Source organism: Gigantopelta aegis, chromosome 8 (genome assembly GCF_016097555.1).
Source record: "Gigantopelta aegis isolate Gae_Host chromosome 8, Gae_host_genome, whole genome shotgun sequence".
Taxonomy (NCBI): Eukaryota; Metazoa; Mollusca; class Gastropoda; order Neomphalida; family Peltospiridae; genus Gigantopelta; species Gigantopelta aegis.
Window position 1 is genome coordinate 54,551,894 of NC_054706.1, and position 16,232 is coordinate 54,568,125.

Consider the following 16,232-nt stretch of genomic DNA (forward strand, 5'->3'; position numbering starts at 1 on the left):
GCAGGGGGCAATTGTCCCCTCTAGTGCTGGAGCAAATCCTCAAATTCGGGCAAAATTAACTGACCTGAAACAATTTCACATTTTTATCATTCTATCCACAATATTAGTTATAATCCAGGTACAAATGCGTAGTGATTCGTTTGCAACCCTATATATGTAGCTGTTTGGCAGTAATGCTAATAGGAATAAATAATGTTTTTCAGATTCAGGCACTTTTGGTTAATTTTGGCGAAAATCAGTGTGCTCTCCCTCCCATACAAAAATGAGAGCCTGTACGCTGATGATCAAACGATTAATTAATTTTTATACAATGCTGAATTTTACACACATTAAGGCTATCATAGCCATCTGTCCAGGAAAGATGTTAGTCAATATAGAGATTATTATAAGAGCTTGTGTGTTGTACTGATTTTACTAAACAAGCAAGAGTGAGGGTAATACATGAATTCTGACACGAATTTCGTAAAATCAGTATTAGTGATTTCCCTAGAAATTAGGCAAGGCATGGTAGACAAAACACTTTTGGGGCATTTTCACCATTTTCGGGGCACTTGTTTTTCATTAAAAAATACAAAAAAATTAATTAAAATAAACATTAATGTAATTTATGTGATTGCTTTAATAAATGAATGGCAAAAGATATAAAAGGCATATTTAATTAATTAATAATACCCTTTTGGTGTTTTATAAAGGCAATTTTAGAATTAATTACTGAAAAAGGCTTGTTTAATCTCAGGGCAGCATGGTGCTGATTGAGGCAAGATGGTGCTAGACTATTGAGGCATGGTGCTGCACCATGCTAAAATAAGCTAGGGAAAACACTAAGTAATTTTTATGAATAACGAGCTAAGACCAAGTCAAAACGTTTCAAAGGTAACGAAAAAGAGATGACAAAATGACGTCATTTTGATAAGTGTTTACACATATCTAAAACAGGGGGAGGCTGCATTAAATTACATCATTCGTTGTGCATGTGAAATCATTATGACACACGTGGGTCATACTGGTTATATTTCCCTAAATATCTTGAACTATGTGGATAATAAAGTTAGTTATTAATTAAGGACCACACAGATGATGAGAGGGGAACACTGCTACTACCATGCCATGGGCTACTTCAGGCAGGATAGTACATATTTTGGCCTTTATTACACCATTTTTGGACAATTGGCTGGAATGAGAAATAGCTCAATGGGCCCACCGATGGGAATTGATCCCAGATCAAATGGACATCAGGTGAGCACTTTTCCACTGGACTATGTCTCATCCCCGATAGTAAGGGAAACTTTGTGTAGACGCATTACATCTCTGAGGTAAACTGTGAAAACTCATTCAGGATTTGAGCTGTTAGTAAGGAAGTTTGTGTAGATGTCTAACACCTCCATGATAAACTGAAAAATCATTCACGATTTGAGCTGTTATTAAGTGTAGTAGCCTTACAAGTCCATGATAAACTGTCAAAACTCATTGAGGATTTGAGCAGTTATTAAGTGTAGTAGCCGTACAAGTCCATGATAAACTGTGAAAACTTAATTAGGATTTGAGCTGTTATTAAGTGTAGTAGCCGTACAAGTCCATGATAAACTGTGAAAACTTATTTAGGATTTGAGCTGTTATTAAGTGTAGTAGCCGTACAAGTCCATGATAAACTGTGAAAACTTATTTAGGATTTGAGCTGTTATTAAGTGTAGTAGCCGTACAAGACCATGATAAACTGTGAAAACTTATTTAGGATTTGATTTGTTATTAAGTGTAGCAGCCGTATGTACAAGTCCATGATAAACTGTGAAAACGTATTTAGGATTTGAGCTGTTATTAAGTGTAGTAGCCGTACAAGTCCATGATAAACTGTGAACACTTATTTAGGATTTGAGCTGTTATTAAGTGTAGTAGCCGTACAAGTCCATGATAAACTGTGAAAACTTATTTAGGATTTGAGCTGTTATTAAGTGTAGTAGCCGTACAAGTCCATGATAAACTGTGAAAACTCATTCAGGATTTGAGCTGTTATTACGTGTAGTAGCCTTACAAGTCCATGATAAACTGTGGCAACTCATTCAGGATTTGAGCTGTTATTACGTGCAGTAGCCATACAAGTCCATGATAAACTGTGACAACTCATTCAGGATTTGAGCTGATACCCAGATGAGAACTCCAGAATCTACAAGACTGGATCAACTACACCAGCATGGCCATGCATAAACTCTACAAACTCTCTTTAATATATGCGACATCATTTTGCATGCTTGTCAACTGGTGGTAATGTCATATTAGTATTTAGTTCTAATAACAGTTATAAGGTTTTTTTATTTAACAACATCACATAGTAAGTCTTCAGAAAAAACCTGTTCCACTTTCCCTCTGACAGGAGAGCATATAACATGGCCTTTGATATACAAATCGTGTGATGCCTCGACCAGAAGCGGTCAGGCCCTTTATAAGGGCCCGATGGGCAACCTAGGGAGACACCACAGCATCGTAAAGGTCTAAAATTAACGAGCTACTCTCGATTCACTAATATCAAAACCTATATTAGCTCGGCCATTTACCTTTCGACCGACCGTTCAAAATTGCGCACCACTTTCTCTTTGGCATCAACGGCTCCATTCAAATTCCATAGCACCACCACCACCCCCACCCGCCTGCTACCGATTCAATCGGGCTGCTGGTGCTCCCTTGCACCTGCCAGTGCAGGCGGTCCCTCCTTCCCCTCCCCCCACCTTTCCTGTCATGGACGGAAGAGCCGGCTCTTGCGCCCACGACAGGCATGCGCTACAACAGCTTGCTCTGAATGTGCACGTAAAGCCCTATGACATGACATGACATGACAAATCGTGGGGTAATGGTTAAGACAAGAAAAAACCTAATGGATTAGATCCTCCAATCCAAGCATTTCAGGTGAGCGCTAAACTGACTTAAATCTTGATCCTTTCCCACATTAGAGCATATGATATAAAACGGCCTTTGTGCAATGGATCCACTGAGGTGGTTCGATCCTACGATGCAAGCACCTCAAGTGAGCACTCAACTGACTGAGCTAAATCCCGGCCCCTCAACGCAATAAAGCAATCTTTTCAGGGTTTCTGACAGAGGGTACAAAGGGTAAAATTACTTACCCTAAAATCTTGGAAATTAATAGATATATTTTGTTAATTTTTTAGAAAGATTATGGCAAGATAACTTTTATTAAAAATCTGTCAAAAGTACATCAAATGCAGTGTCCACTTTCAAAACATTTCCAACCCATAACCATCTAGTAAATGGCACTTATGATCCATTTTGTTTTATTACGTACCCTCAAATTAAAATGTACTGGTTCATATACATTATAAATTATATTTTATTAAAATGTACTGGTACATTATAAATTATATTTTATTAAAATGTACTGGTACATTATAAATGATATAAAACTGCTTTAACATGTTTAGTTACATCATATGGTTGTTGCCAAAGAAACTCTTACGGTGATGTGTATAAAATAGTTTCCCTGTAATCTGTATACAAATGTACATCCCCCCCCACACACTTTTTTTGGTATCTCAATACATTCATCTACTGTTATACACCTTTAATTCTTGAAGTGGAAAGCCAGTGAATGGATATCAAAATAAAACTTTAACAAATATGATTAATATGTTTTATTTCAAACATATTGCAAGAAACGCGTTTTACGACCCCCAAGTAACCCACTACAATTAATCGATAATAATTTAAAAGACGCCATCATATTGAAAGCCAGTAGAACCCTTTCTTCAACCTAAAAAGACAAACACTAAAAGCACTCAAGCTAAGAACACAATGCAAAGTACACAATGTCACAGTGACATACCAACGGAATGCACGAGCACACTCAGACAGATAATAACCTAGTACAATGGAATGCAATACTACTGACCCAAGCTCATGCAACGAGAACACTAAAAAACACAAACATTCAAAGCCACTCACAATCAATAGCACACATACCACAAGGGACAAAAACCAGGGGGTGGTGTTAACTACTAGTGTTAACTACTAGTGTTCACCAAAAGATTCAAAGATCATCATTTTGCCTCTCTTTTTTTTCTTCTACACTTTATAAACATAAAAAAAAATTAATAAAATATTTGCTTTCAATCTTAAAAAATTAATAACCGTTTCAATGGGATAGTATTGAAAATCTCTTTAAAATGTATTTTCAAGTGATGAAAAATACCATTGTACTTGTAGGTCAATTTGTTTTTCAGACAACTTCAAATAAAAAGTATCTAGTTCTAATGATACTTAGCTACCTCTTATAAGCTCTGTGTCTAGATCTTTAAAACTAAATATTTGTTTTTGAAGTAAAATGATGAATACATCTCCATTTTGCAATGTCACGGAGCCAAAAAGATATTTGTCATAACGAAGTTTAAACAGCACTCTCTAGTCTCGAAGTTGCGTAACTGAAGAGAAATATTTCTTCTTTTCCTAAAAAACTGATTTTATGTCAAGAGTTTGGAGTACCATTCATAAACACTGGAATCGAGCCGACATTTTCTCGGTATAAAAAGACATGATTTAAGTCATGATCTGTTAATAAGCACAACAGTTGGTTGGGAGCAAAAAAGTGACATCTGCAATTAACAGAAATAGCAGATGGCACTTTGCTCTCAATGCACGAAATATCTTTCTTTCCTTTCTTTTCTTCTAGGACCAATCTTGAACAATGCACATTTTAGGACCAATCTTGAACAATGCACATTTTAGGACCAATCTTGAACAATGCACATTTTTAGGACCAATCTTGAACAATGCACATTTTGGGACCAATCTTGAACAATGCACATTTTGGGACCAATCTTGAACAATGCACATTTTAGGACCAATCTTGAACAATGCACATTTTGGGACCAATCTTGAACAATGCACATTTGGGGACCAATCTTGAACAATGCACATTTTGGGACCAATCTTGAACAATGCACATTTTAGGACCACTCTTGAACAATGCACATTTTAGGACCACTCTTGAACAATGCACATTTTGGGACCAATCTTGAACAATGCACATTTTAGGACCACTCTTGAACAATGCACATTTTGGGACCAATCTTGAACAATGCCACTTTTTAGGACCACTCTTGAACAATGGCCATTTTAGGACCAATCTTGAACAATGCTAACAGAGACTACATTGTCTCCTCTTATGAAGACTTGGTTCAGATGTCGCTGGGCCAGCTTTTCTTGCCGGAGACCAAGCCATGTTGCCTCACACGGTAGAGGGGGAGCGACTTGTCCCGCTGGGATCTTCTCAGCTAACTGCAAAAAAAATAAAAAATAAAAAATATTATTTATCAGGATTAGCTCTGCCACTAAAAATTGAAACAAAAAATTGGTAAATTTTATTTTAATCTGGCAAAATAATTTCATTCTATGATTGATATTTTGTTGTAAACTGTGGGTTTCTGCAATTAAAAACAATTCAATAGATAATATGAAAACATTTTCCAGAGCTAACCCTGTTTATTAAACGATATAAGCTTTTCTGTCATCTTTTTGAATAAGTAGCTGATGAACAGGTTAATGTCATAAAAACAACCGAATTAATAGTGAATATGTTTTTAAAAAATTATTTTCAGGGAAAATAAAATATATATTGCAATATTTGCTTTTATTTCTAGCAAACTCACCTTCTTCTTACTTTTCAATCTGACACCTTTCATTGCTGGATTCCTGTAGTATTCATCAACATCGATCATGGCCTGACAACAGAAATCATACAACTCTATCAAAGAATATTCCTGTAGTATTCATCAACATCGATCATGGCCTGACAACAGAAATCATATAACTTTATCAAAGAATATTCCTGTAGTATTCATCAACATCGATCATGGCCTGACAACAGAAATCATATAACTTTATGAAATAATATTCCTGTAGTATTCATCAACATCGATCATGGCCTGACAACAGAAATCATACAACTCTATCAAAGAATATTCCTGTAGTATTCATCAACATCGATCATGGCCTGACAACAGAAATCATACAACTTTGAATATTCCTGTAGTATTCATCAACATCGATCATGGCCTGACAACAGAAATCATATAACTTTATCAAAGAATATTCCTGTAGTATTCATCAACATCGATCATGGCCTGACAACAACTTTATCAAAGAATATTTCTGTAGTATTTATCAACATCGATCATGGCCTGACAACAGAAATCATACAACTTTATCAAAGAATATTCCTGTAGTATTTATCAACATCGATCATGGCTTGACAACAGAAATCATACAACTTTATCAAAGAATATTCCTATAGTATTTATCAACAACGATCATGGCTTGACAACAGAAATCATACAACTTTATCAAAGAATATAACCTGACAGACCTCTTTGACTTTCAACAAAACCAATAATGTGAGCAGCCATGTAATAATCACATTCAGTATATTTAAAGAAAAGTTAGTGTTTCTAACACGACTGTCATCTAAATGTAATATTGCTTTGTAAATAATCACATGTATTAAAATAAATCAATACCATTTGCATGCTAAAAGTAGAATATTCTTGGATAAAATCAACTGGACTCTGGAAATGAACATCGTGTTTACAAGCATTCTGAGAGTGCTGCTAAATCAATTCACGTCTCCTACCAGGCCCAACAAATTTTTGTATTACCTATGTTCAAGGGTCATAACTCTTGTGAACAAGAATACCAGTGAGGTACATGATACGCCCATCAGGAGTTTGATCGAAAACCATATCTATATTAATGAAGATGTTACAGGTATGATTCAAGTCTAATTATGTGAAATTTTTGCAATGGGATGGATGAACAGTTTGTTTTGGACCAACCACCATCCCAAGTTTTTCCTACATGTGGTTTGATGGTCCTGTACGCAAGATATGATCTGGACAATGATTTACTGTTATGTGCAGTAGATCATGGAAAGTAGGGCACAGTGACCTAGTAACAGTACACGACAAACTGCCATCCCAAGTTGTTCCTACATGTGAGGTTTGATGGTCGTGCATGCATCTATACTGAACAAAATAAGAAACTTCCGCTAACTTTGCTTGAACATAACTTGATGAAAACAAACCAGGGGAATAATTGTTATATATGCGTTTAAAGAGTGTTCCATGATGCATCGTTTGGTGCAAAAATCATGGCCATAGGTTAACAGAAACTGGGAGAAATTTTGACCAAGTGTGGTAGGGGTTAAAAAAAACTCCACCCACTTTATAACGGGTATGACCACCTCTTGAATTGACCACTGCAGTGCATCACAGGTGCATAGAATTGACTAAAGTGTTGATTTCTGCCTGTGGAATATTGTTCCATTCCTGAATGAGAGCTTGACGAAGTTCGTTGACGTTAGCGGGTGGGTTGGGATGACACCTCAATCATCTGTCCAGACTATCCCAGACATGCTCGATGGGGTTGAGATCAGGACTTTTAGTGGGCCAGTCATCAATGAAATCAATGTTATTTGTCCTAAGAAAATTTACAGTGTCTCTAGCTGTATGAGAGGTGACATTATCATGCTGAAAAATCGAGATGTTGGCGTTGTTATGGAACAGAGGAATGACGTGATGAGTGAGAATGTCATCGCGGTAACGTTGAGCATTTAAATTGCCATCAATGATGACTAGTGGTGAACGATAACCATGGGCAATGGCTGCCCAGACCATGACAGAACCCCACCCCCGAAACGATCTCGTTCAAGAACACAACAGTCAGCATAGCGTTCATTTCTCCTACGGTAGACGCGCACCCTGCCATCACCACGTTGTAAAGAAAATCTGGATTCATCCGAAAAAAGAACGGTATTCCAGCGTCGCCATATCCAATGAGTGTGTACACGTGCCCAATTAAGACGATTTAGACGATGGCGTTGCGTTAAAACGCATCTGACGTAAGGACGTCGTGCATGTAAACCGTTCTCCCGCAGACGATTACGAACAGTTTGCCCACTGATTCGGTTATTATGAAGCAGTAGCAGTGGCAGTTTGGAATCGATTGTGCAAATGCGTGTTCATGATATAGCGGTCTTGACCATGCGTTGTAACACACGGACGTCCACGACGTGGCAAGTCATTGATGCTTCCTGTCGTTCGAAATCTTACGCAAAGATTTCGTATCGCTCGACTAGAACTCCCAACATGCCTTGCAACGTCTTCTGTTGACATACCAGCATCAAGCATGCCAATCGCCCGTTAGCGTAAATTATTGGGTATTCTTGGCATACTAAAAATGCTACAATGTAAAAAATGTTAATTCTTTTACAAATTTTGAAGTGTTTTCGTTCACTTGAGAATAATGTCAGTAAGACAAGTAAAACAAATTGACTGAATACTACACGGGACCTGTCGAACCATGCATGCACGTGCAAATTGAATTTCACGTTGTCGACGATTAACAGTGCAAAAATAATCGATAAAATTCATGAATCCTGATAATACAGCTCACGGCTAATACTACCTATATAATTTCATTACACAATGAATTCTTTAACACAACAAATACTATATGTACAAATCGGAAGTTTCTTTTTTTGTTCAGTATATATGCGAGACATGGTCTGGACAAGAAAAAGTTAACAGACGGACAATGCCATATCATAACACGACCCATCATAGATGGGTGTATAAAAATGAGTAAAACACTATGAAAGTCAAAAGTGAACTGTAAAGATAAAGCTATACACAAAATTTCAGCTCAATATCATGAGGCATTGTGCAAAAAAGTCTGGAAAAGAAATATTTTTATCTCCTAAGTTCAAGGGCCATAACTGTCAATAATGGGTCAATCTCCATGAAAGTCAAACTTGATCTGTATATTATAACAGTGCAAGATAAAGCTACATAAAAAATGTCCAGCTCAATATTATGAGATATTGTGAAAACGAAAGTCTCAAAACTAATTTCTGCGTCTCTAAGTTCAAGGGCCATCACTGTCAAAAATTAGTAAATCACCATGAAAGTCAAACTTGATCTGTAAGTGTAACAGTACATGATAAAGCTATATATATAATTCAGCTCAATAACTTGAGGCATTGTGAAAAAAAGGAATTAAAAACTATGTGGGACAGATGGACAGATAGAAAGCGACAAAACCTATAGTCTCCTATAGTTGGACCTATAGCAGGGTTCAAAATTAGCAGTCGCCCGGTCGCCTGTGGCGACTTTTATTGGCTAAGGGCAACTAAGAAGGTTACAAAGGTAGTCCGTTGGGCGACCAACGATTTCATTGTCGGTATCGTTGTAAGTTTAAGCGATCTCCATGAAATAAGAATAAATCAGTGACACCAAAACTTACATGATGTCATAACCGTCCAAATATTACTGATTGTAATAAACAATAAGTACATTTTAATTCTTTGTAATATGATATATCATATATTTTTGTAAAATATTGGGGGTTTTGGGTTTTGTTTTGTTTTTTGGTGTGTGTGTGTGTGTAGGGTTTTTTTTTGTCACAGATTTATTTTTCTTTCAATATTTATTTTATTAGTAGCCTACTACTGTAGCATTTACAATTGCCAAATTAAACGCACGTGTGTGTACTTAGTCTATAAGAGGACAGCCACTCCCAAGGAAATCCTTTACTGGAAATGTTAACCCCTCTTTCATCACAACAAAGTTTATTTCATCTCTCTTGCATTACTACAAAGAGAGCCGCGACCCCTAGACTAGTTGATATACTAAAGCATGTACGGCTCTACCTTTATTCTTTTTGTACTGCATTATTTATTTGTTTTACTTCAAAGAAAATGCAAGTCAAGATGCATACCTTGGCTGTTTTAGCATTTTGTCTCCACCCCTGTCTTTAATAAGAATAATTTAATGGTAATTTGTAAAGAAACATTTTTATTTATACTCGATTTCTTTTTTCAAAAAGTCTTATACGGAGTTATTATATGTTTAAAACTTAATATCATGTTTTATATTAATTTTAACTTGATTCATTATGAAGTTACATGTTAATTCATTGGTTTCCGTCTGAAGCAAACAGACTATATATACGATGAGCACATTGTTATTATTCAACAAAGAACATTCTAGTTTTGAATTTGGCTGTGCAGTTAAATTGGAATGTGATCATTGGAGGGGTAATTGAATTTGTGAAGGGCCAGTAAGATTTTTCTTCAACTGGCCCTGTTGGCGACCATGGTTTTCATGTTAATTTTCAACCCTGTTGTAGGGGACTAATATCACATAACATACATGTTTTCAATTGCCCAATATAGATGATAAGCTATATTATTAAAAGTATATAAAAATTTATGAATTTTTTTTACTTAACTTCATGTGTTCGTATTGTGCGCTTGATGCATATGGAATGATCACCAAAGAGTTCAGGAATTAACGTATTGTGCATTATGAAACACTCATTGAGTATAAATGGAAGCATTTCAATTGATTTCTGTATAAATGGTTGTTTACGCACCATGCACACATGGATTCCAAGTGGAATGAACATGATAAATTTAATATTTATTTTTGGAAGCCCACTCCCACCCCATTAAAACATACACCATTATTATTAGTTTTTTTATATGAACATTTTGTTTGTTTTAAAAGTGTATGCTAGCATTAAATCCCTCCCTCCTAGTTTGTGAAAGATAACTGTACCAAATTGGCATGTTTATCAAAGGCCACGATGTATCCTTTGCAGATTCCACGCACTGAGACTGCACTCCTTGTCCATACCCGAGCCTGGAGTTTCTCCTTCATGCACCGGTATAGGATGTGCAATGGACCAGAGTTACTATTAGAATCTGAAAAAGAGTTTCTCACATAAATTGGAAAGAACAATGGTAAATTTGTGGCATCACATACAGACCTCTGACTTGTAACTGAAAATGTGCATAAACAATTTATGGGTTACGCAAAAACAAAGTCCGGTAACCCATTTTGTTTTTATATTACCCGTCATGACCAAGTAAATGATGTCATAAATTCAATGCGCGACCGAAAAAAGGTGACGGAAAACTATACTTATGCGAGCGACGCGCGAACAAAACTATTGCTCTCACAATTTTCAGAGGACTAACATAGCAATAATACAGGGCTTCTAGAAAAAATTTTTAATCCACTAGCCATGGAATCAGTGATTTAATTATTTTTTTACTAGCCACGATTAAAAATTCACTATCCCTACTTTACTTTAAGTTAATACAATTTTACTAAATAATAGTAATAATCAGGTATGTCACCTAAAGAGGGAGCTTAAAAAACACTAACATTGTGGTTGGCGTGGGGTCAGGATATTGATATTATTTATAAAACAGACTTAACTGCAACATTTGACCAAAACAAAATTCCACTAGCTGCCGGGCATGGCAATAGTAGTTATTTACTAGCCCAACATTGAATATCACTAGCCATGGAAGTGGGGCTACCATAATTTAGAAGCCCTGAATAATATATCCATGGTTAGTTCACTGTGATGACCTACATGTAATATCAATGGAAAGTCATCCACTACAATGAATACACCTGAAAAGAAACCAATTGCTATAGATGTGTAAGTCAACAGTGCTTAAATATTCTAGATATGTCTTATTTACGAAAGACTTTTAAACCTTTTTTTTTGTTTTGAGGATATATATTTTTTTAAATGATATAAACCCTTTATTATCCAGCTCATTGCTTTAAAACATATCCAGCTCACTTTCATTTGTTATATACCTTTTGAATTCATATGATAATATATACATACATGTATAATACTAATAGTATATATACTCTTCAAAAAAAGAAACGCAAAAGGGTACAAATGGGTTATAACTCCGATTTTATGTTTCCTACCGGTTCATGCTTTGTGAATATAAGGTCATTGCATGTCCCAAACACATTCCCACGGTTACATTCGATAAAACGCAGCTACTGTACAATAAAGTTCCAAAATGTGAATATTCGCAAAAACGCAGCCACGTGCAAACCATGTCACCACTGCACGTGCGTTGTCTGCACGTGCAACATGAACACCGACAGTATAAAAGTGCAGGGTGTTCGCTTGCCTGGCCTCTGTATCTGGCCGACAGTTGACAATCCAGGACATGCCATGTCTCAGTGAACCGCAGAGAAACAATGCCATCGGCCGACTAGACGCAGGCGAATCCAGAACGGCCGTTGCCAGGGCATTCCATGTGTCCCCAAGCACCATCTCCAGACTGTGGGACCGTTACCAGCAACATGGATCAACACGTGACCTCCCTAGATCCGGTCGACCACGGGTCACTACCCCCGGGCAGGACCGCTACATCCGGGTACACCACCTTCGGGAACGATTGACTACTGCCACCTCCACAGCCGCAGCAATACCAGGTTTGCGCAGGATATCCGACCAGACCGTACGGAACCGCCTACGTGAGGTAGGAATTCGTGCCAGACGTCCAGTTCGAGGTGTCATCTTAACACCACAACACCGTCGACTCCGACTGCAGTGGTGCCAGATTCATCGACAATGGCCTCAACTGCGATGGAGACAGGTGTGGTTCAGTGACGAGTCCCGATTTCTGCTCCAACGTCATGATGGAAGATGTCGCGTGTATAGGCGTCGTGGTGAACGTTATGCGGCAAACTGCGTGCAGGAAGTGGACAGATTCGGCGGGGGTAGTGTCATGGTGTGGGCAGCCATCTCACACACTGGCAGAACTGACCTGGTCCACGTGCAGGGCAACCTGAATGCACAGGGCTACATTGACCAGATCCTCCGGCCACACATCGTTCCAGTTATGGCCAACGCCAACGCAGTGTTCCAACATGACAACGCCAGGCCTCACACAGCACGTCTCACAACGGCTTTCCTACAGAACAACAACATTAATGTCCTTCCTTGGCCATCGATATCACCGGATTTGAACCCAATTGAGCATCTATGGGACGAGTTGGACCGACGCCTCCGACAGCGACAACCACAGCCCCAGACCCTGCCTGAGCTGGCAGCAGCCTTGCAGGCCGAGTGGGCCACCATCCCCCGGGACGTCATCCGTACTCTGGTTGCTTCAATGGGCAGGCGGTGCCAGGCAGTTGTCAACACACGCGGAGGCCACACCCGGTATTGACTCCAGATGACCTTGACCTTGGTGGTGTGTCCTATCACTTACTCACAATGGACTAGAGTGAATTGTGAACAATCCTGCAACATTTGGTAATTATCGGACTCACCATTCAATAATTAAATCAATTCTCCAAATGTTACGACAATGTGGTTTTGCGTTTCTTCTTTTGAAGAGTATATAATATAACTTTATATAATAAGCAACACCTGTCTAATCCATTCCTGACATAAGTTTGTTAAACATCTGTTTAAAAGTGATGTGCAGTTATATAATTTGGCTTCGGTTTCCATTTAGAACAAGAATAGTTTCAGTTTTGGTTTTCATAGATCTGTATTTTGATGAAATTTGTTCTGGAAATAAGCAAAGGTCATACTTTTGGTGTCTCAATATAAAACATGGTTCACCCTATCCATTGCCAAATTAGCTCTTGGCTAATTTGTATGATACATTAAGTGGCTGCAACATATATAGTACTAGGCTAATAGAAGTTTCTTCAAATTAGCCACCTTTTAATAAATTATTAATCTTTGAGGAAATACCCTGGTACATATCATGTGAAAATAACTGGGGAAAAAAGACCACTCATTTCATTTTACAGGCTGGACTACTTGTAGCTTGTGAAAGAAAAAACAAAACAAAACCAAAATGTGAAAACTGGCTAAAACAAAATTGTTTCCAGTGCAAGCCCTGACAAAATGTGCTGCAATGCCTGCTATAAGGATACAAGCCTGAGGATAAAACTCTCCTTTCCATTTCGGTGAACCGTTAAAACATTTGCCAAATTTCCTTCATTCAAATTGCGCACCCTTTTCTCTTTGGCGTAATCCCACAGACATCCAAATTCCATAGTGCTCATCAAAACCACCCCTGCCTGCTACTGATTCCAGTCGGACTGCTGGTGCTCTCTTGCATCTGCCACTGCAAGCGGTACCCTCTCCCACCCACCCCAACCCTTTCCTGTCCTGGATGGAGGAGCCCATGACAGGCGTGTACTAAAACAGCTTGCTCTGAATGTGCATGTTAAACATTATGACCTGACCTGATCTGGATAAAACTTACATTCTTCCATCCTAGTAAAAACATTTCGAGTTTGATCTGTGTAGTCTTCAGCCGGGACACATGTGGTTTGAGTTTCAAATGATTCTGGTAAAGCATTGTCTTCTCTTTTTATCACAGTTTCTGTAGATATTGTTTCTTTAACCTTATCGTAACTCCAAGCACCTCTAGCACCTCCAACAGAACCCACCACTTTAGTAAATTTGCTCTCGGCTCCCTTCTTTCCAATTTCTAGTTTTGTCTGCATTTGTGAATCACGAGATGATGATGGTTTGGGATCATGAGATGGTAGGTGTTTGGGATCACAAGATGGTTGGGGTTTGGGGTTACGTCTGGAAATGTCGTAACTTTTACAGTCCTCTTCCAGTAGACCCTTTCTCTCAAGGTATTCTGGGTCTCTCACATAGGCACTGGAGTGTGAATGTCTATCCCTTGGTGAACTAAGATATTGTTTGTATGGATCCTGATCAGGATATTCCCTGTGAAGATCTTGATCAGAATATGCCCTGTGAGGATCTCTATCAGGATATTCCCTATGAGGATCTCGATCAGGGTATGACCTGTGAGGATCTTGATCAGGGTATGACCTGTGAGGATCTCGATCAGGATATTCCCTGTGAGGATCTCGGTCAGGATATGCCCTGTGAGGATCTCGGTCAGGATATGCCCTGTACGGATCTCGACCAGAACAGTATGGATCAGATTCTGGATGACCAATCTGATCTGGATGACCAAGTGCTGCATGTGGCTCTCTATGATGCAGATAGGGATCTCTAGTACCGTAGTCTCGGTGTGAATCTCGTCTGAAATCTTCCTGTTGAGGCCGCAAATGTCCTGTCACAGAATCAATACTTTCATGGTACCCACTAGAACTATGAGGCCGTGGTGGAATTTCTCTAGTGGCATATGTTGCGTCACTTGAACCATGACCATAATCAAAGGTTTGTCGAGAAACACCAACAACAGCAGAACCTGTGCCATCGCCAGCAGACGACGGTGCATTTGCCGGCGTCGCTTGGCGTCCATTTCTAGTATTTATGACACTTTCATACTGTGCTAAGTTATCATATAACTCAATATCTGGATAGGGTACAGATACATGTGGGGAATACAAGGCGGCAAGGGGGTTAAAACGTGCAGACGACAAGTCGGTGTCTTCTCTTTCATAAGGATCTTGCTCTCGCCTGGGTGCCGCCATTTTTTAAAAATATTATTTTATTTTATTTCCTCCAATATATCCAGTGTGTCCATAGCAGGTTAGGTCAGGTCATTCAGAGCAAGCTGTTGTAGCGCACGCCTGTCATGGGCGCAGGTGTCGTCCCATGCCGGCTCCTCCGTCCAGGGCAGGAAAAGGGTTTGGGATGGGGAGGAAGGACCGCCCGCGCTGGAAGGTGCAAAAATAAAAAATAAAAGATTGCGCAATTTTCAAGATGTAATTTTGGCGCATAATTTGGAACGGTTCATTGAAAGAGAAATGGAGCTAATGAGTTATTTTGATTTAGTTTGCCGAATAGTAGCTCATACTGGAACCTTGCCTATTGGGGACCGTCATTGTTGGACATGCCAATCGCGGGCTGTTCCCCCTCCCGCCCACCTCCCCAACCCCTTTCCTGTCTTGGACGGAGTAACCAGTGTAAGTCCACTTAAATGACAGGCGTGTGCTACAACAGGCTTGTTCCGAATGTGCACGTTAAAAGCTATGACCTGATCAGTATCCAAGTACGGACAATACACACTTATCAAGGACAGTACACATACCACCCTATTAAAACAATATCTTTAGAGGGTCTACATGCAAGTTTAACAGCTGTTCTAATGATTCCAACGGTATGTTACATCCACCTCACGAGAATGCATATATAGCTTATGCTCTACAAGTGTAACAGAAAAGTCATCCTCCACTGATGGGATTCGAACCACGGACTGTCAATGCAAGAGTCCAGCGCTTTACCAACTGAGCTAATAGGGAAATTCCCACTAGTTACTGCCAGGAGCACTTTATACCAACACTACTAGATAAGCATGATCACCGAATAAACAAGAAAATATTTTATCGAATTGCATTCAGCAGGTGTTAATCTTAGATTCCAAACGGGTATTATTCGTATTAAGTAATCTCTAT

General features: G+C 38.7%; 1 protein-coding gene across 1 annotated transcript; it reads right to left on the bottom strand.

Annotated features, from left to right (window-relative positions):
- Positions 1-3,231: 3,231 nt before the first annotated feature.
- On the bottom strand, positions 3,232-15,308 carry LOC121379722. The gene is made up of 4 exons (XM_041508374.1): positions 14,114-15,308; positions 10,620-10,765; positions 5,655-5,726; positions 3,232-5,283 (listed from the first exon to the last, which is right to left on the bottom strand). The coding sequence occupies exons 1-4, from the start codon at positions 15,306-15,308 to the stop codon at positions 5,122-5,124; spliced, it is 1,575 nt and encodes a 524-aa protein (XP_041364308.1). The 3' UTR covers positions 3,232-5,121.
- Positions 15,309-16,232: the final 924 nt, after the last annotated feature.